Source organism: Hippopotamus amphibius, chromosome 3 (assembly GCF_030028045.1).
Source record: "Hippopotamus amphibius kiboko isolate mHipAmp2 chromosome 3, mHipAmp2.hap2, whole genome shotgun sequence".
NCBI lineage: Eukaryota > Metazoa > Chordata > Mammalia > Artiodactyla > Hippopotamidae > Hippopotamus > Hippopotamus amphibius.
In genome coordinates, this window is record NC_080188.1 from 184859941 (window position 1) to 184887010 (window position 27070).

The window sequence follows — 27070 nt, forward strand, 5'->3', positions numbered from 1 at the left end:
GACACGGACTATAAAGGATTTTGAGATTTTTCTCTTTCATTCATTCAGCATGCATTTATAGGCATTCTAGTATTTTCAAAACACATTTTTAAAGATAATAAATATTGCAGTCTGATTACATTTGTAGCTTGAGTACTCCTTGGCCTGGAAGAAAAAAGATGTTCCCTTTTAATAAAATATCCTTTCCCTCTGGAGAGTACCCCAAAATGCCATTGTAGTGTAACACTTGATCTTTAACACACAGTGGTTGCCCAAGCTGTAGAAGATTACCAAAGACAAGGTGTGATTCCAGGCAGTCAACAGAACTCCCCACCTTGTACTACTACTGACGAGCAAGATAAAGTGGGATAGGACAGGGATGGACTGGCCATGGGTTTCATAGTTATTCTAAACTGGCTTCCATGAATCTTCAGGAGTGTTTTCATTCTTTCCATTCTCTCTATATATGAGAGGCGGTATGAAGTGATTATGCCCAAATTAGATGTGTAATTAAGTGTTGATCTACAGGAGGCCCCTAAGCCCTTGGGATGTTCTTTGTTTGTTTTTTCATTTGTCACAATGTTGGAAGGATAGCCAACTCCTTTCTCTTGGATTCCCTTACTCTTAAAGATAGGCTTCTTCCCTATAAGAACAATGATGTGATTATAGCATTATCTTCAAAATGTAAGGTCAGAGTCAGAAGTAGACATTTTGATTTCATTTTGGGCTAACAATGTATTATTTGAAAGTGCAACAAGAGAAATTGTTCTCATTTGATTACATTTCTAGGATTCTAGTTTGCTCCAGAAGAGTCTGAAATATCTTTTAATATTGGTCCGATTGCTTGGATCAGCTGAGATTGTTAGTATAGAAAGGCTTTGGTGTAGAACTTCCAAAGCAGATATTTTTTAATGCTGCTTGGAGTCACTGAACACTTTCAACCATTAGATTTCACATGAAAGACACTAAATCATTTCAAGGTCAAGGTCACTCAGAAATTGTACTAATGCTGCAAGTGAGTAGAATTTGTTCTCCCATAATGTTTGCTTTACAGAATAAAACACAGCATATTTTAATACATTTGGTAAACTTAGTATATTAAAATAAAGTTATAAATCCCTTTTATTTGACATGAATCAATATAAATGTAATTCAATGAAAAATGTATGCATATGTGTACATACATATATGTGTAACTGTATATATGACAGATACATATATGCAGGCACCTAGATCTTCTGCAAGGTGTAAGACATGAAAATAGAACTGATATGCTTTATAGATATATGTCCCAAGGTTTATTTTTTCAATTGTATAGAAAGAAAAACTAAATAATGATACAAATTCATTTTATTAAAGAATATTTTCATAACTACCTTTTTCTTTAACCTAAGTTTAAACACATTATTTGCTAGAGTCGCTTGTTAAAGTGTCAACCATTTTACCAGATGTCAAGGTACAACATATTTGTTTCAGGAAACCAAAATATATGGTGAATTTTCTATTTTTTGCTCTATAAAATGATTAAGTTTATGTAGATTATAATTCACAATCCAATTATCATTAGATGGCATTCAGTTGTATTTTGGATTATCATGACTTCAATCCAACACACCACAATTTTCTAAAATGAGCTCAAAGTAGAGTGTATTTATGTAGTAGATGAAATATAACTTTGAGGTGATTGGAATTGAATATATATAGAGTATATAGAAAGGAGGTATAATATTTTATTTTTTAATTAAGAATGATATCTTCCTCATAATATACTTGTCTTTCTTGTGAAATTCTGATTTTTTATTAGTAATTATATAAATATTTTGGTGTGCAAGAGCAATTTTGGGGAATAATCTAGAATTTGATGGATAAATAGATTTATATAAATAGATCCATCTATTTTTCTGTGTGTGTATAAAAATTTTTAGCTAAAACTTCATGCAATATAGGTCTATATTTTTGTAATTAAGATAAAAGCTACTCAGAAGAGGAAATCATCTTAGATGTTCTTTGGTGACATTGGTTACATTTTACAGCATTTGACTTGTTAATTGCTTTTGATAATAGAATGTTTACTGTGGTGGTTCCTTCCGTGGGGAATTTCATGAGAATTCCAAGAAACCATGGTTTCCTAGTCACCCAAAATCTTTCTTCTTTTGGAAAACGTTCTTTGACTGCTCTTATGCACTCTGTCAGCCTAAAGTTTCCTAAATATTTGAGATGCGTTATACTCAGGTTTAGCTCTGTGTACCTTCTACAGAATAGCAACACAGGAAATCTAATAGGAGAGAAGGAGTAAAAGTGTTTAAAACCTCAGCAAGAAGCATAGTAATCTAAAACGGTAGATGATAATTGGACAAACCAACATTCACCATTCTTCTTAATGGTTTAAAAACTATATCAAATCTTATTTAGTCAGGAACAATAAATAATGCTTATTATCTGTGCTGTTATTTAATATTATTTTGGATAATATAGCCCATGTGTTAAGACAGAAATAAGAGGTAGGACTATTGGAAAGAAGTAGACAAAATTATTTTTTCCAGAAAATATAAATGCATATCTAAAAAAAGGAGAGAACATCAAAACATATTATAGATAATAATATTACAAAAAGGTGGTTGATTAAAAACAAATATACTAAATATTTTTCTATGATTCAGTAATAAAGATTCTAAAAATGATCGCATTCATAACAGCAATAAAATATATAAAATCTTGCATAAACTTAAAATGACATGAGCAAGATCAGTTTAAGGAAAAGAGAAAATAGACACATAATAATGATTTTAATGTCAATATAAAAAGTGAATGAATTGAGAAGTAGTTAAAAAACAAAAGAAGGATACTGAGAGGAAGAATAAATTGTCAGATATTAGAAATATTATCAGATAATATAATGGTATTCTACTGCTACAAAAATATATCAGTGGAACTAAATAGAAACTACAAAGATTGATTTGATAGAATATACTTTAATATGCTAAAGGTAGGATTGCAGTCATTACACATTTATTCAGCAAATGCTTTTGAGCATCTATTAGGTGTCAGCCATTGCTCAAGGTGTTGGAAATGCAGAAGTAAATAACACAAAGTTCCTACCTCGTGGAATGCATTATTTGGTAAATTTTTTAAATGTCCATGAAAAAAAAATTAGGATATATCCCTATCTCACACTATATGTCAAAATAGATTACAAATGGAATATAATGTTAAATATAAAAATACAGGAAATGAACAGGAAAATGTAAGTATGTAACAAATTTTTAGTTGGGAAACCTAATTATAAAAGCAAAGAGAAGAAGATACCATTATTGGAAAAAAAAAAGATTTTAAAACATAACAATTTACACAATTTTTTAATAAAAATAACATTTAAAAAATAATCTGTCCACAATTTAAAAAAACTTAAAAATTTTTAAAAAATAATCTGTAAGAAAAGAAAGTAAATGACTGTAAGTGACAGACAGTGAAATAATACCCTTAATATGGAAAGAGAACATACAAATCAATAATAAAGACAAACTACCCAACTGAAAAAAAACGGTGAAGAATTTTGAAATACCTGAATGAAGAACCATTATAAAAGTTCAGCTTCAGGGTTCATCCTAGAAACACGAATTAAACACTAGAGTAAATTCCAGTTTTAATCTATCTAATGTTAGATGGTGTCCTCCAGATATGCCAGGGAATATCTCCTCCTAATAGTGGAAATAGTTGCCTGACAATGGTTGCCAGACTATGTATATGAAATGGAAAGGAAGGTAAGCAACTTGCGAAGTTTCTTGCTGTGAAGTCAGAAATGAAAAGGCAGTGAGATGAAAATTCCAGTTCATTAATTTATAAAGTCACAGACTACCAGAGGTCACCTAATCCAGTACCTCCATTAACTGATGCCTATTCTGCACAGGAAATAAGAGTCCTGGAATATGTATGTTTCAGAAAGTATCTGGTGATACTGCTTCCTTATCATTTAGAGATTGTAAAGCATGATTGGTCCTTATGACTGTGAGATTCAGCAGTTTTTAATTGTTCCTAGGTTGAAATGGAGGATTTTTAAAAAATGAAAGAGCATTATTTGTTTTATAAAGATTAGGATTAACTACTGTTTCTCAAAACTTCCTGCACAGTAAAACTCTTTATTCTTAATTTTTTCTCTAGTATTTCTCTACTTTTTATCCTAATCTTCATTTACAATGTAATGTTTAGAATGCTAATCTAATGTTTCCCAAGTTCTTTAGTAGTAAACAGATGAAAAACAATTTAATTTTTAAAATTAAGAAATAATACATATTTAAATAAATAAGATATTTGGCATTCTAATAAAGAGTTAGCCATTTGGGGATTAATTCCAGGCCATTTATATTATTTTCAGATTAGTTTTCTATTGTTATTTTGTCAACTATAGTCAATGAAGATTTTATTATTCATGTATTTATAGGGCTGGTTAGCCATAAATATTTTATGAACGGAGACATTTTTAGCACCATCTAATGGCAGTCAAGTAAAAAGAAAAACTTTTTCCAATTTAGAACTTATTTGCATAATTCAAATTAAGCTCTACAGCTAGAGTTGCTTCTATATGAAACTGAACTTCTACATTCCCTAATGCACCAAACGAGCAACTAGAAAGCCATCTCCAAGCAATTGGTTTGAGTGGGAATGAAGCAGAAGGGATATTTGATAATGAAGCCAAGAGATTTCTGCTTTCTTTATGAGGACAAAGATAAGAAAATATCTATGTAATAGAATACATTAATTTTATGTGAAGAGTTATTTTAATTTTAGAAGCTCATGCATCAAGACTCCATTCTCCACACCCCAGTAAATTTCCTGACAAAATATACCTTGACTATTACATTAACATATTTAATTTGTGTTATTTTACAGCAGTTGTTTATAAACCTTTGACCAATTTAATATACTGATCTAATAAGGCATCTTTTATCTCTGATAGATTTTCTTTTAAACTGAGTCCTATCTTTCTGTTTATTTTACTGAATGTGAGATGAACAATGTGGTTTATATTAGAGTTAAGTAACTCTTACCGTAGGCTATACGTATTTATTTCATATGGTTCTTACCAGGATATGAAAAATGTCTTGACTCTTACATCCTTAGCATTGGGATCAATGGATTTGGTTGTGTGATGAATTTGAAGGAGAGTTTAGTGATAACACCAGATTCTAGTTCCTTTCATCCCCATCTCATGCTTTGGTTTGATACTTCCTTCCACAATACAAAGAAGAGGCATTAGGCAGACTGTAAAAGCTAAATTCTAGCAGATATTTTTTAAAGTCACCAAGAAAGAGAGATACTGGTTGTGGTAGTAGTCAAAAAAGCTTCAAGAAAATGCCTCTCTTCTACTACAATATCTTTATTTATATTGATTGATTGATTGATTGATTGGCTGTGTTGGGTCTTTGTTGCTGTGCGCAGTCTTCCTCTAGTTGCGGTGAGCAGGGGTTATTTTTTGTTGTGGTGCTCGGGCTTCTCAATGCAGTGGTTTCTCTTCTTGTGGAGCACGGGATCTAGGTGTGTGGGCTTCAGTAGTTGTGGCATTCAGGCTCAGTAGTTGTGGCTCATGGGCTTATTTGCTCCGCGGCATGTGGGATCCTCCTGGACCAAGGCTCAAACCCGTGTCCCCAGCATTGGTGGATTCTTAACCACTGCGCCACAAGGGAAGTCCCAGTATCTTCTTTTTTTTAATGAACATTTATCTACATCTATCACTTGGCTTTAGAAGCCCTATGTGCTCTTCCCATCATTGTCCATGAGGTAAATTATAATTCATCCTTCACAATCCAGCTCAGTGATCACAGCTTCTGTGAACTTTCCCATATGCTACTCTGCCCTCACTTTAACAGTTAGTCAATTTTTTGTGTGTGGCTATTTAAAGTCTGTGAATTACACATCCTTCTTTAAGTGTGTCATGTACAGTGTTTTGTATTCATTTGGCCCATCTACTGTAGAACAAGTTCTGTATGGGATGATGCCTTTCTTATCTTTATTTCCAGAAAAAAGTGTATTTTGGTGAAAGGTAAATTAATAGAATTAAGTTATGTTTAAATTACTGTCTATTGTTTAATTTTCTCTATATTTACAAGTAAAAATATTTTAAAGTAACTTGTTTTCATATTTCTTTTAAAAGATATATGACTGCTGTCACATGTCAGTGTTCTAAAGCTCTTATCAATGTAATAAGAAATAAGAATTATAAAACTTGGATTTAAAATGGTCAAGGGGCTTCCTAGGTGGTGCAGTGGTTAAGAATCCGCCTGCCAATGCAGGGGACATGGGTTCGATCCCTGCTCCAGGAAGATCCCACATGCTGCGGAGCAACTAAGCCCGTGCGCCACAACTATTGAGCCTGCGCTCTGGAGACCGTGAGCCACAGCTATTGAGCCCATGTGCTGTAACTACTGAAGCCCACGTGCCTAGAGCCCATGCTCCACAACAAGAGAAGCCACGGGGATGATGAACCAACGCACCACAACGAAGAGTAGCCCCCACTCACTGCAACTAAACAAAGCCTGTGCACAGGAAAAAAGACCCCACACAGCCAATAAAATAAATAATAAATAAATAAATAAATAAATAAATAAATAAATAACTTGTGAATGTTTTAAAAAAATAAATAAAATGGTCAAATAATCATTTTCTTCCAATAATATTATCTCCTATAAAATTCAAGGCAATTTGTTAAAAATATGTCATTAATAGAACAGTCTACAAATGACTGAATTTATATATAAATCAGTTGTTTTAGTGTTCCCACAAAAGCACTTATAAAATTAATAGAAACTTCTTCAAATTTGGATGTAGAAGAGTGAGAAGGACTTTTACTAACATGGTAATGACAAGAAAAACCTAGGCTAAATAAATATCATGTTTTTCTGTGAGGCTATCAAAGAGCAAGGTAATGCAGAAAAGCTTAGATAAACTGAATTTTATGAAGAAATAAGTGTTTCATGGTTGATTGGAGAGCTGTGAAAGTTTCTATATCTGAGGATGAGTACTTGGTTCCAGAGGTGTAAGCCTGATATGTATTGGAAAATTTTTTAGTCAAGAAGAAATCAGATGTCTTAGACAACTGTCAGTGTGCCCTAGAGAGATGACATGAGATCTAGAAGGCCAAATACCAAAACAGGTAGTTCAGTTCCCAAATCCTATTGTCCTTTCCACTCATATTTTGCCAAGAAAGTATCTGTTGAAGAGGGCCTAGAAATGGACTCCTATCCCTTCTTCCAGTGATTGGATTCTAGAGTTATGAAACGATTTAATCCAAATTTGAACCAAAAAATTCCCAGTCTCAATCTCCTGCCAGTTTAAGTATGAATAAAATCAAAATAATGACATCACTAGTTACTGGGAGTTGGGATAATCACAAGTGAGCTCAATGTAATTAAAGCCCAATTTTAGTTCAACACACTCAAGAGAGGCATATTCCCAGATGACCAAATTATTGAAATTAGAAATCAAAAAATTATAGCAAATGTTATAAATATTTTAAAGTACTTAAAGGTAAAAAAGCATGTAGTAGATAAAGAGAATACAGTATTTTAGAAGAGAAATTATTGCTCTAAAAGGAATAAAATAAAAAGTTAAAAATCTTTACTGGATGAGCTTAACAGTGTATGGACAGTGCAAAATAAAAGCTTAATGAATTTGAGCATAGTTATAAAGTAACCACATGAAGACAAAGAGAAAAAAAGATTTAAAAAAGAAAAAAACAAAAAACAAAAACCAGGGGATGAGTAACCTGTGAGATAATATCAGGATTTCTAACTTATGTGGAGACAGTGTTCCAGGAAGAAAGATAAGGGAAAATAGGCAGAAAAAAATATTTAAGGAAATAACTGCTGATAAATCTTCAGATTTTGTGATGAAACAACAGCTTACAGATCAAAGAAGCTCAGCAAATTTCAAACAGAATAAATTCAATGAAAAATACATTTTAGGCATATTATAGTAAAATTACTGAAAACCAAAAAAGAAAAAGAAAAAACATACACCATCTAGAAGATAAAAATGTTACATACAAGGAAATGATGAAAAGAATGATGGCTGACACTTCATCAGAAATAATGGTGGCCAGAAGATAATAGAATATCTTTAAAAACCTAAAAAAAAAAAAAAAAAGTCAACCTGAATTCTGTGTTCAGTGAAAATATTCAAAAATGAAGTTGAATGGTATTTTCAAGTAAACAAAAACTGAGTTAACACATTGTGAATAGTTCTGAAATACAGCAAATGCTAAAGAATTTTTTTCGGGCTGAAGGAAAATAATACCATGTAGAAAAAAAACTGATGAAGCAATAAATGGAAATGGAAACAGAAGTATGTGAATAAATAGAAAATATTTTCCCTAATTTTTTAAAAAGCAAAAATGTGACTGGTACAAGCAAAAATATAAATATATTCTGTAGCTTACAACCTACATAAAAGTAAGATTTATGACAAAAATAGCACAAATGATTGGAACAATGCTGCCATAGAATCTTATACCTGAAGTGGTATAATACTGATTTCTGGTGGAAGATTATAAGTTAACGCATATGATAACCCACAGAGTAACCATATAAAAAAGGTGAGGTAAAGAAATGAGAAAGAAAGAAAATGGAATATTTATTTAAATAAATATCCAAAATCAAGTTAGAAGAGGCACAGTAAAAGAACAAAGAACAAATGCAAAAAAAAAAAAAAAAAAAGAAGAAGAATGAAAGCAAAATAGTAAGATGGTAAAAAATTCAACCATATTGATAATTACATTGAAGATAAATGTAGAAACACACCAACCAAAAGGCAGATTATCAGACTGGCTAAAAGGGTAAGACTCAAGTATACACTGTTTACAAGAGATGTACTTTAAGTATAAGAAACAGATGCATTAAAAGTAAAAGGAAGGAAAATATAAATAATGAAACACTTTTCGTAACAAAATGGCAGTGCCAATGTTTATATCAAAGTAATCATCAAGGCTAGTGGTATTACTGGAAATAAAGACATTTACAGTGATAAACAGTCAATTCTTCAAGAAGAAAATACCCTAAATGTGTTAGTATGTAATGGTCAAAATATATGAAATGAAATTTATAAAGTAGGAAGAAAATAGACAAATTCACTACCATATTTGATGGCTTTTAAATGATTTTCTTAGTAATTAATAAAAGAAGTAACCAAAGGATCTGTAAGAATATAGAAAAAGCAAGCAACACTACCAGTGAACTTAAATGGTATTTATTGAACACTATATCCAAAACTGGAAAACACCCATTCTTTTCAAATGTACTTGGAAAGTATATACTGGACCATAAAGAAGTCTCAATAAATTTCAAAGGATTGAAGTCATAGAGCTTATTCTCTGACCACATGGGACTAAATTAAAAATCAATATGAGAATGATATCTAGAAATTTTCTATGTTTATAATTAACTTATTTTTAAATAACCCATAAGTCAAAAAAGAAATGACAGGGGAATTTTTTAGTTGAAATTTTAAAAGCTAAAGAATGAAAGTACAGCAATATCAGCTTTTAAAATGCAGGTAAAGTACTATTTAGAAGTTAATGTTTAGGTTAAATGATTATCTTAGAAGAAAAAGATCTAAGCTTTTCCATGTTTCTTGTTAAAAGAGCTAACAAAAGAATAAAACTCCAAATAATAAGATATAGAAAATAATTAAGATAAGAACAGATATCAATGAAATGGAAACAGATATCAAAGCCCAAGGTTGGCTTTCAAGAATAGTGGGCAGTGGAGAGTAGATTTTGAATTAATTTTAAAAATTGATCAATATGATTCATCACATTAATAAAGGGATTGGGGCAAAGTATCATATTTTCTCAATAGGTCTGGAAAGAATTTGACAAAATTTAACACCTACTAATAATAAAAACTTTCATCAAACTAGGAATAGAGTGGGACCTTTTCAATTAAATAAAGGACCACTGTAAACATCATATAGCTAATATACTCAACGGTGAAATAGTACGTGCTTTGCTTCTAAGATTGGGATCAGCATTCACATTTTACTAGTGGTCCTAGCCTCTGTGATAAAGCAATAAAATAAAGTCATAAATATTGGAAAGGAAAAGAGAAATGTATTTATTTGTAGTTGACATGATCATGATTGTGTATTCAATCTCTAAATACTAGAACTATTCAATAATAAGAATTCAGAAAGATAGCACAAAGTCGATATAGATAAAACTAATCAAATATACTGTAATAAAGTTGAAAAAAGTGTAAAAATAGCAATTAAGAGAGCATCCAAAACATAATACTTAAATTTAACAAAATAAGTGAAAACATTCTATACCTAAAAGTATAAAACAACTTAGGAAAATTAAAGTTAATCTAAATAAATGAGAAGATTTGTCACAATTGTGGCTGAAAAAGAAAATGTTGTAAAAACAGTCCTTCCCTTCCCCTCAAGTCAGTCTATAGGTTTAATGTAATTTCAGTCAAAATTACAGCATGCTTGTTTGAAGAAATTCTCAAGTTGACTCTACAAGTTAAAAGGAAATTCAAAAGGTCTAGAATATTCCAAACAAGACTGAATATAATTTAATAAATTTGTCAGACTTATGCTCTCTGACTTCATGACTCAAAATAAGGCCACAAAAATCAAGGCTTTGTATTATTTGTGGAAGTACTGACAAATAGACTAGAAATAGACCCAGATTTCCTTTGTCAATTAAATTTGGTGAAGTTAAGGCAATTCCATGAGGAAAGCACAATCTTTTCAACCATGATGTTGCACAATCTGGAGTGGTCTGGGAAAAATGAAGCTGGACCTCTACCTCACATCATACATACAAATTAACTTGAGTTGGAGTCATAGACCTAAAAATAAAAGCTAAAATTATAAAGCTTTTAGGAGAAAAATGAGAGAATATCTTGGTGACATTGGTGTTGGTAAAGACTTCTAAGGATATATAAAGTACTATCCATTAAAAAATGATAAATTCAACTTCTTCAAAAGATGCTAAGAATGTAAAAAGGCAGGACATAGAATGAATCATAGGCTAGGTATATGTTTTAGTAAGAAAATACCAAGCAGTTTTCTGAAATGGTTGTTCCATCTTACATTTACATACAGCAGAATTTAGTGTTTTTAATTTTAGCAATTCTAGTGAATATAGTATGGTATTTTGTTGTAGTTTTAATTTGCAGTTCCCTGATGATTGGTGAAACTGGGCATCTTCCTTGTGAACCCAGGTTATTCACATGTCAGGGATTTTTTTTTCAAACTTTTTAATTTTTTAAAATTTTTTATACAATTTTAAAAGTTACATTCCATTTACAGTTATTAGAAAATATTGCTTATAGTCCCCGTGTTGTACAATATATCTTTGCAGCCTATCTTACACCCAATAGTTAGTACCCCCACTCTCCACCCCTATATTGCTCCTCTCCCCTCTCTCCATGGGTAAGCACTAGTTGGTTCTCTATATCTGTGAGTCTGCTGCTTTTTTGTTATATTTACTAGTTTGTCGTGTTTTTTAGATTCCATGTATAAGTGACATCATACAATATCTGTCTTTCTCTGACTTATTTCACTTAGCGCAATGTCTTCCAAGTCCACCCATATTGCTGCAAATAGCAAAATTTCATTCTTTTTAATGGCTAATATTCCTTTGTATATACACCACATCTTCTTTATCCATTCCTCTGTCAGTGGACATTTAGGTATCTTGGCAATCATAAACAATGCTGCTATGAACATTGAGGTGCCTGTATCTTTTTGGATTAGTGTTTTTACTTATTTAATTGTTTATTTATTTATTTATGGGTATATATGCAGGAGGGGAATTGCTATATCTGGGATGCCTGTATCTTTTTGAATTAGTGTTTTTACTTATTTATTTGTTTGTTTATTTATTTTTGGATATATACCCAGGAGTGGAATTGCTGGGTCATATGGTAGTTCTATTTTTAGTATTTTGAGAAACCATCATACTGTTTTCCACAGTGGCTGTACCAATTTACATTCTCACTAACAGTGTACAAGGGTTTTCTCCCCATCCTGGCCAAATTTATTATTTGTGTTCTTTTTGATGATAGCCATTTTGACAGGTATGAGGTTATATTTCATTGTGGTTTTGATTTGCATTTCCCTGATGATTAAGCTACATTGAGCATCTTTTCATGTGCCTCTTGGTCAGTTGCATTTCCTCTTTGGAAAAATGTATTTAGTTGTAGGATTTCTTTATATATTCTACATATCCATGTCAGTTATGAGAATTTGAAATTCTGATTCTAGATTTTTTTTTCATATCTGTAAATGATTTATAGCAGCACTGTCATTCATGCTGGGGAGTTGTATTATAGTTTCCTATATTTATAGTTTCTGTGTTTGGATTTTGGAGGGAAGAATTTTCTCTAGCTAAAATGTTTTGGTTCTCAATTTCATTTTGTTCTTACAGTAGCTGTATAAGGATATTATATGATAATTTCCAGTCATTTTGAAATTTCTCACTTTTTGTTGAATATGCAGTACCAGGGGTATATCATTTAGGATAAAGGTTTTGGGAGGCTTGGTAGGTTTTTTGGTTCAAGAGACACACATTCTATTGTTTTAGTGAATGGGGATTTCTTTCATAGATGGTGTTCTCTGTGGGTGGTTTGTGTGTTTTCTGATTTTCTGATTCTTTTCTGTTAATTCAGAACTCTTAATTTCCTATGTACTTCCTTCTCTGACTCTAAGAGATATGTTCCCTTCCAGTGCTTTCCCTCTTCCTTGGGAGCAGTCCTTCCACAGGTTGCTCTTTCTTTTCCAGGACTCTTTCAGGCCCCTTTCTTTGAATATCCCAGTAGCTAACATTGTTGACCCAGCATACTTAAGTCCCCTTCTCAGGGTTATAGTTGTTTGTTTGTTTGTTTGTTTGTTTGTTTAATTCAGGGAGGAACTGACTTTCAGGGGGTGATTTTAGCTGATTTCTGCCATGGCTGGGTCCTTGCTGCCCTGTCTCCTTTTTGGTCCATCCTCTATTTTACTTTCAACTGCATTGTGAACTCCGGTGCTGGCTCTTCTGGTTTAGACTGTTTACTCCTCTACTTCATAATTCAAAGTTTTTAGAATTCTCTGTCTTCTAGTGACTCTGTAGGCCTTGATTATGGAAATTTTATTTGTTCTTCTTCTTGATCAGAATGGTTTTTAGAGGAAGAGTGGAAAGATTTGTATTAGGCTGCCATTATTATCCAATGGGAAGCTGAATCATCTGGGCTAAAATTTTAAATGTTAAAAGTCATGAATATGCTAGAAGAAAATATTAAAGAAGGACTGATTTTTATCATTTTGTAGGTAGAAAAGTACTTTCTAATTAAAGCACAAATTCCAGAAGAAATTCAGAAAAATGTTTTAAAATTTTGAATCTTTTCATTTTAGTCTATAGGGTAGTGAAAAATAACAACATAAGGTTAAAAGGCATATAGCAAACTGGGGGAAAGTGTTTGAAACATCTATATAGACAAAGGATTGACATCTAACTATTCCACAGAAATTTATTGAGGGCTTAGAATGAAGAAGGCACTGTTCTAGATTTACATTTTTGGGGATGTAGATATGAGGTAAATGAAATAAATGATGAAAGTATAGAACGTGCTGGAGATGCTGAGTGCTATGGAGAAAGGTTAAGCAGACAGGTGGCTATAATTGTTAATAAACCAGTCATAATGGGCCTCTCAGAGAAGTCGAATTTGAGAAAAGACATGTAAAAAATGAGATAGCAAACCATGCAGATATGTGGGAAAGGTATTTCCAGGTGGAGGGAAGAACAATTTTCCAGGTAGCCAGAGTAGAGAAAGGGAGGGGAAGCATAATAGGAAATGAGAGACTTAGTGAAGGCTGGATTATTTAGGATGTTGTAGGCTATTATGGTGACTTTGCTTTTACTTGAAGTAAGACCAGAAGCCTTTGGTGGTCATCACACAAAAGGAGGCGCATGACCAGAATTGTCTTTTGATGGAATCACTGTAGCTATTATTTTAGAATAGACTAGTGTGTGTGTCTGTGTGTGTGTGTGTCCATGTGTGTGTGTTAGAGGGGCATGGAGCAAGGATAGAATAAAGGAAGTCAAAAAAAGCTAGGGGAGGCAATTACAATAATCTAGGTGACAGAGAATGATGATTTATAACATATGATGACCCACAATATTTAAAGAACTCAAAGCAAGTAGAAATTGTTAAATAGATCCTTTGAAATTAGACAAGAGACATTTGTGTGCACAACTCCCAGAAAAATATATGGCTATTTTTATGGCTAACATATATATAAAATTTTTAACTAATACCAATAAATATAATAAGTGAATTAAAACACACCTAAATTCTCATTCTTTCATCTCAGATTTTGAAATATCCATTATTGAAAGAGTATTTGAATTATTAGTTTTGAAAGACCATAAGACAATTAATGAAATTTTAAAAAATTAATCTCTTTGACTAAACATTAGAGCCCACCAATATGCAAGCAAAACTGTTTGTTGCATTACTACTTTTAACATCAAAAAAATAGAAACCAACTAAATGTTATCTCTGATAAAACTATAAAATAAACTATGTAAATGTAGTCATTTGAGAATATCACGTATCTTTGTGAACTGATATGGAAAGATATCTTTATGTTACAAAGTAAAAAACACTTACAGAAGCATTTTTCATGACAGCGAAGATATGGAGACAGCCCAGATGTCCATCAGTGGATGAATGAATAAAAAAATATATTATACACACATACATATACATGTAGGATGGAGTATTATTCAACCATGAGAAAGAAAGAAATCCTGCCATTTGTAAGAAAATGGATGAACCTGGAGGGCATTATGCTAAGTGAAATAACCCAGTTAGAGAAAGGTGAATGCTTTAGGACCTCACGTGTATATGGAACAAAATTTAAAAAAAAAATCTAACTCAGAAACAGGGAGTAGAATAGTGGGTACCAGGGTCTGGGGAGATGTTGGTCAAAGAATACAAAGTTGCAGTTATGTAAGATAAAAAAGACTAGGAATCTAATGTATAGGCATGATGACTATACTTAAAACACTGGAAAGGTGCTAAGGGGATAGATACCAGATGCATTTATCATACACAAAAATTAGTACATATGTGAGGATATAGTATGTTAGCTTGACTGTAGTAATCATTTCACTATTTACATGTATAAATTATCATGTACTCCTTAGATATATATAGGTTTTATTTTAAAATGTTTAAAAAACTTACAGAATAGTATAATCCAATTTCAGTAAAGAAAAAAACAAATAAAAAATGACACGCATGTGTGTTTAAATATTTCTGAGAAAAAGTTTGCCAAATTATTGGTAGTAGTTTCTTTGAGGGTGGCAGGTAAACCTGTAGAGAATTTTCACTTTCAGCTCTTATAGTTTGAATTTTATTGTAATAACTCTGTTATTTGTTCATTTTCAGCAAACCTTTGTCTTGAAGTTTAACATACAAACAGAAAAGTGCAAAAACTGTAGGTGTACCTACTGGTTGACAGATTTCAAACCCTGAAAAGCTTTATGTAACCAACACCAAAGTTACTAAATAGAGTAGTACTGAGCCCCCAGAACCTCTTCATTGTGGCCTGTTCTAAACCCCAACCAGGTTTACCACTATCCTGACCTTTGAAACCATCGATTTATTTTGTGTGGTTTTACACTTGATGTAAATGGGACCATGCGGTATGTATTCTTTTGTGCCTAGCATCTTTTATCTAGTATTTTGTTTGAGAGATCCATGCGTGTAGTTGCATGTGGCTACAGTTTGTTCATTCTCATTGCTATATTCTACCTCATTTATTTTTCCTTTCTACAATTGATCCTTTCTATGACGATGTTCTGCAGGACATTTGTGTATGTTCCAGTTTAATGGTATAATGAAAAGTATTTTCCTATACATACTCATATATTTTTTGAAGCTGTGTATTTGCATGTGGGAGGTAGGGGGATGGGAGGGCATTATATACCTTGGAGTGGAATGGCTAGACCAAAAGGTATGCATATATTTAGGAGATATAGCTTAATAAGTACTGCCAAGCAGTTTTTCAGAGTGGTTCTACTGATTATACTTTCACTAGTAGTTTATGAGCATTCCAGTTGCTCTACATACTTGAGTATATTTGGTATTTTCTATTTCAGTTTAGACATTCTGGTGGGTGTTTAGTGGTACTGCATTTTATTTTGCATTTCTCTGATGACTAACAATGCTGAATATCTTTATCATGCATTTATTGGTCATTTGGACATCTTTTCTTTGAAGAGCCATTTGCCCCCATTCTTTTAATGTCATTTATGTTTTTAATTGATTTGTAAGAATTATATACATTTTTATTAGACATGTATCTGTTATCAGAAATATATATTACAAATATCTTCTCCTGTTATGTTAGTTACCTTTTCACTCTCTTATTTGTGCCTTTTCTTTTTTTTTTTTTTTTTATGGAAACATTTTTTGTTTGTTTTTTTATTTTTGTTTTTTAATTTATTTTATTGGCTATGTTGGGTCTTTTTTGCTGTGTGCGAGCCTTCTTTTTTAGTTATGGTGAGTGGGGGCTGCTCTTCTTTGTGGTGTGCGGGCTCCTCATTGCCATGGCTTCTCTTGTTGCAGAGCACAGGCTCTAGGCGTGTGGGCTTCAGCAGTTGCAGCACATGGGCACAGTAGTTGTGGCTCACGGGCTCTAAAGCGCAGGCTCAGTAGTTGTGGCACACGGGCTTAGTTGCTCCACGGCATGTGGGATCTTCCTGGAGCAGGGATCGAACCCGTATCCCCTGCATTGGCAGGCAGATTCTCAACCACCGCACCACCTAGGAAGCCCATTATTTGTGCCTTTTCTTAGACAAAAGTTCTTAATCCTAATACAATTTATCACCATCTCCCTTTCTATTATACTTTTACCTGTATTGTTTAAGAACTCTTTGCCTATTCGATGTGCCTGTCACTGTATTGTTTTTATGATTCAATTTTTAAAGTTGCAAACACATTTACAGAGAAGCTAAATATTTCCATCCAGGTCTTGGATTTTCAGATTTTTCTGATGTAAGGCCATGGATATATGTCTCTCTTATATATCTCTGTATCCCAATAGCCTAGAAGCATTGCTGCCCCAAGTATATTTTCCTAAAAATATTCCTTGGGTGAATGAATAAATGTTTCTATTGAGATAGAAAAATACTCTATCATTTTCCCAAATACCTGAAACAAAAAATTGAACTTTAGAATATCTCCTGTTTTCTTTTCATCAAAATCTAAATTTTAGCAAGTGAGAAATGTACATTTTCCACTTTTCTGCCCATTTTAGTCAGCATTGTTTTTTAACACAAACCTTTAAAATGAAAAATACTTTGGTACTGCTTTGCTGTGGTACATCTTCTTATTCTGGAGCCCAGGATGAAAGCACATTCATGAGGCACAGGAGAAAATTGGAGTCAAGCTCAATCACATGGTGTATATTTAAAGCTTCTGCTCTCAGGTAGCTCCACATGTCAGCTTCCATTTCTTTGCCCAACACAAGTCACACAGCTGAGCCCAAAGTCAATGGATGGGGATGTATAAGCATATGAATTATTACATGATTTAAGGCATTTGGCTCAAAGATAGGATTTATCAGTGTCCACAACATTAATTGTCAAGAACATGATGTTTCAATGGAAGTGTGCATTTTTTATTTCTTCATAGAGTACCTGCAAAAAAAATTTATTCGTTACATATCTTTGTAATGTAAGGAAATAATATGATTTGTAAAAGCTAGGGGGAAGTTGACCATACAACTGCAAATCAAGTTACCCTTTACTAAATACTCACTTCTCACAGCAAATATCCCTTCATCTGTATATTCTATTATAGTTGGGCTAAATTTTATATAACATTTCTGTGTTATGTAAGTAGAAAACTTGGAAATTAAACATTGTGTCTCAAAAACACATGCACATTCATATTCTTGAATAATGTATAATATTAGTTGATTCATTCCCAGCTATAACATGGCTAAATAATTCTATAATTCTTACTCTTATTCAAAATTTTATTCATCAGATTTCCCTTCAACTGAGGATGAATAATTGTATTCCCAGACTGAGCAATTATTAATTGATTCCCTCACTCAAACCTTGGCTTTTGCTCCACTGTTTACTGCCACGTTGATGCCTCCAGCACCCTGGTAGAGAGTTTTGTTGTCTTCGTGCTCTGATTTTTAGCTATTTTTATGAAATAACCTTTAGCTGTTTAATTTTAAAACAATAGTTTTAATTGTAGTATTTGATACCATATATGAAATTTTTACATGGTCACAGAAAGGCAAACCATCTGTAGAAGAGAGCTACTCTGAACAAAAAGGAAAGAAGCTTAAAGGAAGAAGAGTTGATACAAATGTGATTTTTCTCTGGTCAGAAAGTGCACCAGATTTTGGCTCTGTCTGGTGCTTTGTTGATGCATGTCTTCTCCTTATCTGACAGGGCCGCCCTAATCATTAGTTTCTATGTCTCTCATTTCTTTCTCTACCAGATTTTTCTAGTGAGACCTCTATACCCACTTCCTACTCATCCATTCCATCAATCCTTATCACCCAGCCATTTGGACTCTACTCATTCTACTCAACTAAAAAAGTAATTACCAGCTCTGTAAGCTTTTTTTCAGCTCTCATTATTTTGCACCTTTAGGAAGTGTTTACATGGTTAACTAACTTTGTCTTCTAAAAGTTCTCTCCTACCTATGTTTCCATTTTACAACATGTTCCTGATTGTTCTAACTTTATATTGTCCCTGTTCTTTCCTCTCTTAAATCTGGGGCATTTCCCCCAATGGTTCTTTCTCTGTCTTCTACATTCTGTCACCCAGGGGCATGAATTCTTGGCAGGTGATTGCCAGGTTATTTTTCTAGACCTATTTTCTCTCCTGAGATTCAGTTTCTCATTTCCAGTTGATGGATAGTTTTTTTTTTTTTTTTGCATCATTAATATGAATTCACTGTGCACCAAATGGAGCTCATATCATCAACCCCGTATTTTCTTCTTCACCTGACCTTTCTATTTCTGTTAATAATGCTACTTTTCCCTCAGTAATTGGTGAAAAGAATTGACCATCTTACCCCCATCATCACCTCATAACCACTTGCCTTAACAATTCTCTTCTGAAATATGAGGGTGAGTCAAAAATTATCCACACTCTGGCTGTAGAATTTGTAGAAGTTCTAATATAACCAGAGCGCAGATAATTTTTGACTCACCCTCGTATATAGACTCCATTCTATCAATCCATTTAGTTTCATGTCGGCCCTTAATTAAAATCCTTATCTTATTCCCCCAAAGCACAGTAATATCCTAACTGGTTCCTCTGTAGTTAAATTATCTGTGTCCTCCAGACAGTCTACTGTTAGTTTGGTTGCTTTAATCTTAACTTTGAGCATCTTCTTCCCTTCCTTTTGTCTATAGGATAAATTCCAACTTTTTCAGTCTCCTTAGGAAAGATAAGAATAGTAAAGTTAGTATCAGGGATTCAAGTGACTTAGGATACTGAAAAGTGATGCATTGGACAAACAGTCTTATTCCAGGAGGTGAGAGAGGTGTCAGTATGAGTTTAACAGCAAGCATGTTATATACTAGCAGATGGGATAAAGAGGATCAGGGACTGTGAGGCAATGAAATATCAAAATGAGTAGGACAGGTATGTTTGAAAAGGGCCAAAAGCAGAAAATCTGAAAGACAAAGGTGCAGAAGCTAAGAGGGCCAGGAAAAGTTTGAGTTGCCTCTTTGGAAAGACTGAAGCCCACATCCCAGGCTTGGGATAATTCACCCTAAGGATAGTTATGACACAATCTTTCTTTCCGTCTTTGTCTTCTACTCAAACTTCTCAAGAAAGTTAGTCTGTATATGGCCTGAAATGGGATCTTGCCTGTTTCTCCAGATTCATCTCTTAACTCCCTCCTACACATCCAGCTTTCCTTAATATTTTCCGTGGTTTTAGGCCTTTATACAGTTTCTCCCAAAGTCCTTCATATTCTCTGAAAATAGGTTCAAGCATCTTATTCTTTGTGAAACCTTTCTTAATCCCTTTGAATCAAATTATATCTTGTAACTAGGTATGTAGCACATACCACACCTCACTACAGTTTTGTTTTGTTTTTTTTTATCAACTAGAATTTAATGTCAGGCATTGACTTGTTAGTTTTTCTTCTTTATTGTGTAGCAGTGTTCCCTGTGGTTATGTATTTTGTAAAATGACAATCTGATGCTCACAAAATGATTTCTGCCCTCCTGCCTCCACACCTGTGTTAAAACTTATTCCTTACCACTCATGTACATTTCACCTCCTTTCTTTGCATCCATTTGCTAAGTACACCTGGACATCATATGATGTCCTGGGGTAGAAAGATGAATCAGACATGGTTTCTGATGGCAGGAACCTGTTGCATTCTGTGGAATACAGGGTAATCCCCCAGCTGTCTAGGAACTTTGGTTACCAGCCCAGCATGAAGGTAGCTCTATCCCCTTCCAACTTTCACAATCCTGGTTGACTGGATTACTAATCAAATCAATAGCCATTCATTATTCAGTATTGTGCTCTGGAGCTGTCATTTGATTCTTGTGTATGTTCCTGAGCTCTTATTTGATTCTCCCTGCTATGATGTGTCTGTTAAGACACAAACATTTTATATCTCCTGCTAAACTGGAAACTCTTTGAGAACAAAGACTGTGCCTCTTAAACTTCCTTGCCATCTTCAGTACATTAACAGAACATTTTACACGGAAGAAGAGCTTGATAGTATGCATTGAGTAGGTGGGATACCTATAGAGTGGAGGTTGGGTCAGGGTGGTAGTGGGAAGACATCATAGAGAACCATCCCATGCTTCCCCTACTTCCTGAGCAGGGGAAGTTTCTAAGAGACAAGAGCACTGTGTGTCTTGGGCAGTGCTGGTGGGTGATTTGAAGAGTGAGTGGAGCACCTGGAATTCTGAAGGCTTTAGACCATTTGGTTACAGGATGGCATCCTAGAAAGTTGGCTCTGTGCACCACTTCATAGCAGATTTTTCTAGTTTTTAGCTTCTACTACTGGACAGAGTCTTTAAACTTCATAAGTATTTTAAACAAAGCCCCTTGTGTTTCTTTTACTCGTGTCAAAAACCCGTTTATTTTTATGACTCTGATAATATTATCACATTGATCCCCTAGTATCCAATTTTGGGTTGACAACATATCTTTTTACGTAGATGAGTTTTGCATATATTTAAACTTCATTATATATTGATTAGTGGGAGTGCAGGCTTCAGTTTCCAAGTATGGGTTGGCATTTATAATGGGATACAGTTAAAACCAAATGGCTGGGACCGTCCCAGTGCATTGCTCTGTGTAATTCCCTGACTGCACTCACTACATCATAAATAATAATGAAAGTAAATGTACGTTTATCAGAAAGAATCAACAAAGCCCAGTACTGATTTGCTGATTGCACTTGTCTCCGCAGGCATTAAGGCCAGCTTTCGAACAAGGATGCCTGAAGGTTTGATTGTCTTTGCGGCATCACCTGGCAATCAGGAGGAGTACTTCGCAATTCAGCTGAAGAATGGACGCCCTTATTTTCTTTTTGATCCTCAGGTAAATGACTAATCACAACAGTTGATATTTTTGAGAGTTTACCAGGTACCAAGTGCTTATGTTTTCACAATGCATCCTCACCAAAAACTTAGAGGTGAGTACTCTTATTATTTCCACTTTACCAACGAGGAAAATGAAACTTACAAAAGTGGTGTGACTTGCCCACAGCTGAAATAGCAGAGTTTCAAACCACATAGTCTGACTGAGAATCTACTTGCTTAACAACCATATGCTACCTTATAATGAGGATTAAAACTTTTAAATGCATTTGAATAGATCTATTTTTATTTTCCTTGAGAGCAATATTGTGTCTCTATCTCCCTTCCTCTTTCTCTTTTGCTTTCTCTTTCCTTCTTTTCTTCCTCCGTCCCTCCCTCCCTCCCCTCCCCCTTCTTCCCTTCCTTCCTTCCTTCCTTCCTATCCTCACCCCATCTCTCCCCTTTTCCCTCTCGCTCTCTTTCTTTTTCTTTCTTCACCAGCAAATATTTTAGTGTCTAACAGGTGCTATTGGGCTGGGTATTGCAGACTCTGATAGTTTTAAAGTTGAATAAGACCAGGCCCCTGTGAAACAATCTAGGTAGGATACAGTTAAAAAAAGATAAAATATTCATGAATGTTATGAAAGACAAGTATGATGCTGTGTATTATGAGAGCATAAAATAAGGGGTCTTTCTTTTGAGTTGTCTCTCTTCTTTGCAAATGTGCTATTTAACTGAGATGCAAAACAATGAGGAAAAGTTGATCAGGACAAGAGGACATGTGTTTGAGGTGGAGCAGGCCAGAGGAAATACTGACAGGAGATGGAACTGTAATAAAACTTCCAGGCAGAGCAAATAACAAGTATTTAATGTCTGAGTTAGACAAGAACATGGCATATTCAGTACATTGAGATGTATCTAATATGGCTGTAGAGTAGGGAACAAAGAGAACAGTGGTAGGTTGAAAAGCTGGGTGGAGACTAAGTAATTTAGAACCCTGGAAGCAAATGAAAGGATTTAAATTTTTATTGAAGGTAATGGGAAACTATTGCATAGTTGTCTCCACTTTAAAGGAAGATTTGCAAGCATTTACTGTTAGACACTGTTGGGCCTGTGAGTAATTGAGGAGTAAGCCTATGTAAAAGATTTTTCTCAGATTTTCAACTTAAACTGCTGAGCTAAGACATAAATTATGCTTGCCAAATAACTGTATAATGATATACTGTTAAAGGAGGCACAACTTTTCCCCTCTGTATCTAAGGGATCGTGGGACAAGAGCTCCCTATATCCTGGAGACCCACTCACCTTGGAGAGGAAAGGCAGGGCCTGCTGGACCAAGTGTGTCTGAGCATCACCCATCATCTTCCCTGCAGAAGTCCTCATGAGGCAGGCTGATTCCTTCCCGCTTTAGGAAACTGGTAGAGCCATGAGTTGGCAACTGGCAAGACCAGAGAAAGAAAGGTTTATTCCTGGTGTTTTGACAGTGGTCTAATAACCCCCTGGTCTGACCACTATAGGTCCTCAGGCACAAGGACTCCCAGGTGTCCCCTAGAATTTCAGCTTCTTAAGGGATGCCAAGAGGTGGAAAGTGAGTAAGCAAAAAGAAATAGCATCACACCTAAGCAGATCCAGCATCCAAAGAGAAAGGGCTGAGAAGCAGCAGTTTCTGAAGGCAAGGCAGATGGCATCAGGAAAACAAAAACAGCACACTGACATTGATTCAGTTACAGAACCGAAAATATTATTTTTCATTTGAATCTTTTAAGCAGGTTAATTAGAGGAGAGATGGCTGAGCCTCAGATTAGTAGGTCAAAATATGTAACAAATATATGAAATGATAAAGAAAGAGGAAGGAGGCTACTAATATTAGTAAGAAGAAATTCAAAAGGAAAACCCAAAAAAATACATACACAAGAGAAACAAGGATGAGAGAAAATAATGAAATAGAAAATAGATTATCTGATTTAAGAAAGACTTGATTATAAATTTATTGTAAGGACTTGTCAAGTTTCAGTCAAGATTAAACAAAGCTAGTGCTTCTGTAGGACCACTGTGTGCCAGTCATTATTCTAAGTGTTCTCTCTATACTTAAATACACAGACATAGACACACACACACACACACACACACACACACACACACACATATCACAGTAACCCCACAAGGTAGGTACTCATTAGTCCCATTTTACAGGTGAAAATCTGAGTCACAGTTAAATTAATTTTCCCAAAGTCATACAGCTAATCTGTGACCAAGTTTTTCAAATGAAAGAAAAATGCTTGTTGATGTCCAGAGACTCAGTTAAAACACCATCCATGCAACATATTGGAAGGAAATATTTCAGCAAGGCTTCTAATCAGAAGGGAAAAATAAAGAATCTGAAATACAGAGAAGCAGTGATGAATAATAAGCCTGGCAATATTAAGTTCAGCCTAAGTATTTAATGACAGTGACTAGAAATGTGTTTTACAGTGCCAAAAAATCTTTGCTGTGGAAGAGATGTAGAGCAAAGGAGACAAAAATCCTAATAATTGTTTGGTGCTAAAAATATTGAGTTGAAGGGAGTGGGGGAAATGAGTGATTTAAAAGTTTCTAATTGTATCAACTCAGTGGAGGGGGCAGTAAGAGTATAGGTCATATTGGTTTCTGGTATTCATAAAATTAATAGGCAAAAATGTTTTATTTTAAATGTCACAAAATAAATTAATTACTGCCAGAACAAAAATGTATGAAGAACAATTAACAGGTGAAAAAAAGACTACATGCTGAATTATAAATATCAACAAAAAACATTAAAATAAAAGAAGGCAGTCCATTAAAGTAGAAGAATGTCAGTGAGAAAGAAAAAAAATCTGGTTCGGCTTTTTCTACCTCAACTTGTTAATATCTGGGTATATTTGAGACAAAGCCAGATGGAGAAAAACTTTAATCATATAGCCATCTATTCGTAGAGCTTTAAAAGTACACAAAATGGGTTCATGTTGATTGTCTCATTTCATTCTTGAAGTGGCCACCTGAGGTAGGTATTGTTTTCTTCCCTGCTTTAGATGAAGTGTCTTAACTAGGGTTACACAGTGATCTAGTGATAGAACTGGCACTGAATGTATTTTGTTCAATGAGACATTGTTAAAAATGTATTGTACTCCAGGCACTGTGCTAGGCAGGTATGCACTGGAAACAAAGAAATGAGAAATGAACAAAATGCCACTCCTGCCGTCCTCTCTCTGGATGCCCCTCTCTCATGTTTGGAGTATGGAGTCCTGCTGGACAGGGCAGGGTGCCAGGGTGGCTTCACACTGCCTCAACTTCCAATCAGTCACACCCTCGTAAATGTCCATCTTGGTGTCTGTGAGTGTGATTTCAGGTGACCATTCACACCCCAGAGCTACATCTGTAATAGAGCAGTGGCCACAGTTTTGAGCATTTAATAAATGTGCCCTGCCTCACCCCAACCCCATACACTCTAAACTTACAGGGCAAAGTCTTTGCAGAATTAATCCAAAAATGATTCCACCAGAATTGAAGCATGACTGCCAACTCTTTGACAGTGTTGTTTCTCTTTCTAAAGGATGTGATAGCTTCAGATTCTGCAGAATAGGAAGGCAAAGAGGGTAAACAATGCCTTACTCCTCTCAGCCACATTATGATCCTGAGGCCAGCTACCAGAAAACTCTCTCCATCTCATTTTTTTTTTATCCCCTTTTCAGTGATCAGATAGATAGGCTGATATAGACCAGAGCAGAGTTCCAGGAAGCATTCGCAGGGCATTGCTAACCATTTCTGCCCCCTCCCCCTTCTCCCTCAGACAGTAAACTAGAGTATTCCTCACTGCCTTTGGCTTTCCCCACTGCTCTGTCCCTGTCCTGTGTACAAAGTTGATACTTGCCAACCAAGTATTAATGAAATTGTTATAGCCAAATTTGGAGGGCCAGGGGAATGGAGAGGGTTTAATGATGCCTTACAAGTGCATTTTTACCTGGAATAATAATATCCCTCCGCAAGACAAAAGTTACCTGCATTTTCAGGAAAGTGCTAATTAGTTTATACAAAAGAAAGGTATTGATTGAGCAGGACTACCTTAGGATATATTTGAGAAAATGTAATCAGATGTATCACACTAAGTGGTCATGGGTAATGATGCTTTTTATGCATGGGTCCATGAGCTCAAGCTAGCTAGGACTGGTCCTTCCTCACCACCAAGGAATTTATCCAGGGTAACTGGACATATATGCTGAACTTTTAATGAAAGCTCCGCATATTATCAGGCAAAGAATTGTGGAAACTGAGGAATGGAGAATGTTTGGAATAGTCCTCCATTTTTTTTTTCTCTTTTGAAATAGGAATATGAATACAGCTTTTTTTCTCTCTTTTTATTGAAGTATAGTTGATTTACAATGTTGTGATAGTTTCTGCTGTACAGCAAAGTGACTCAGTTATATATATATATATAACTTTTTCATATTCTTTTCCATTATGGTTTATCACAGGATATTGAATATAATTCCCTGTGCTATACAGCAGGACCTTCTTTATCCATCTTATATATAAGAGTTTGCATCTGCTAATCCCAAACTCCCAATCCTTGTCTCCCCCACCCCCCACTTGGCAATCACAAGTCTCTTCTCTATGTCACAGATTCTTGAACAAGTTAGAGCTACCCCAGGTTTAAAGAAGCTGGGAAGTTTGTTTTATATGTCTGCCATTGACATTCAAAGTATTTATATTTTAAATAATTTAGGTACCATCTTAAGCCAGTCTCCTTTATGTTTGTCTTTAAAGGATACAGGGTTATCTAATGAACACCTTATTGTACTTGTCAGACAAGTAGTTATTTACTCAGTGTGTCTTCCTTATCTGAGTGTAGAGTCCAGTGAGGGCAGATCTGTCCATTTAGTCCCCAAATATGTTCTTGAGACTCAGTACAGTCCTTGGAACATTGTAGATAATGTCTGTTGACAGATTGGCTGACTGGCTTGCTTGATAACTATTGGTAAAATAGTACTCATAATTGAAGAAAATCATCCATTTTCTAGGATAAAATTTCCAGCTCTTTAATGATAATTTAACAATTTAGTTCTTATTTGTTTTAATTTGTCAGTTAGATACTGTGACTTATATCGATGGTTATTTTCAAATTATTGTTCCTTAATCCATTCAAAATAATTAAATTTTGAATTGTGGAAAGAGAATCTTGTAGAAATTTAAAGTTATTCTCTAACACATTTTCAATATAACTGAAGTCTTTGTGTACTTTGTTCTTTTTGAAGTAGTGAATTCTCTACATAACAATATAATTCTACATAGAGGCATAAAAACTTATTTGGCTTTCTTTCCAACTATCCAATTGATTCTGTGAAAAAGTATTTGGAGGAAAGGGGAAAGATTCTTCATAATATTGAAAATTGGATGTGTTTGCCTATTATAAACTGAACACAATTATTGTCAGTAAAGTTATTCCATTTTTTAAATTGCTGTATTTTTTGTTCTAACAATTAGTTATACTCTTCCCATTTTTATTAGA

The 27070-nt window shown here is 34.2% G+C and overlaps 1 protein-coding gene across 1 annotated transcript in view; it reads left to right on the forward strand.

Annotated features, from left to right (window-relative positions):
• USH2A (usherin) overlaps window positions 1-27070 on the forward strand; it is a 758076-nt gene that overhangs the window by 278932 nt on the left and 452074 nt on the right. Inside the window, exon 22 of the mRNA XM_057727708.1 lies at window positions 21441-21571. Within this exon, the coding sequence (XP_057583691.1) occupies window positions 21441-21571 (131 nt within the window). The remainder of the gene's footprint in view (window positions 1-21440; window positions 21572-27070) is intronic.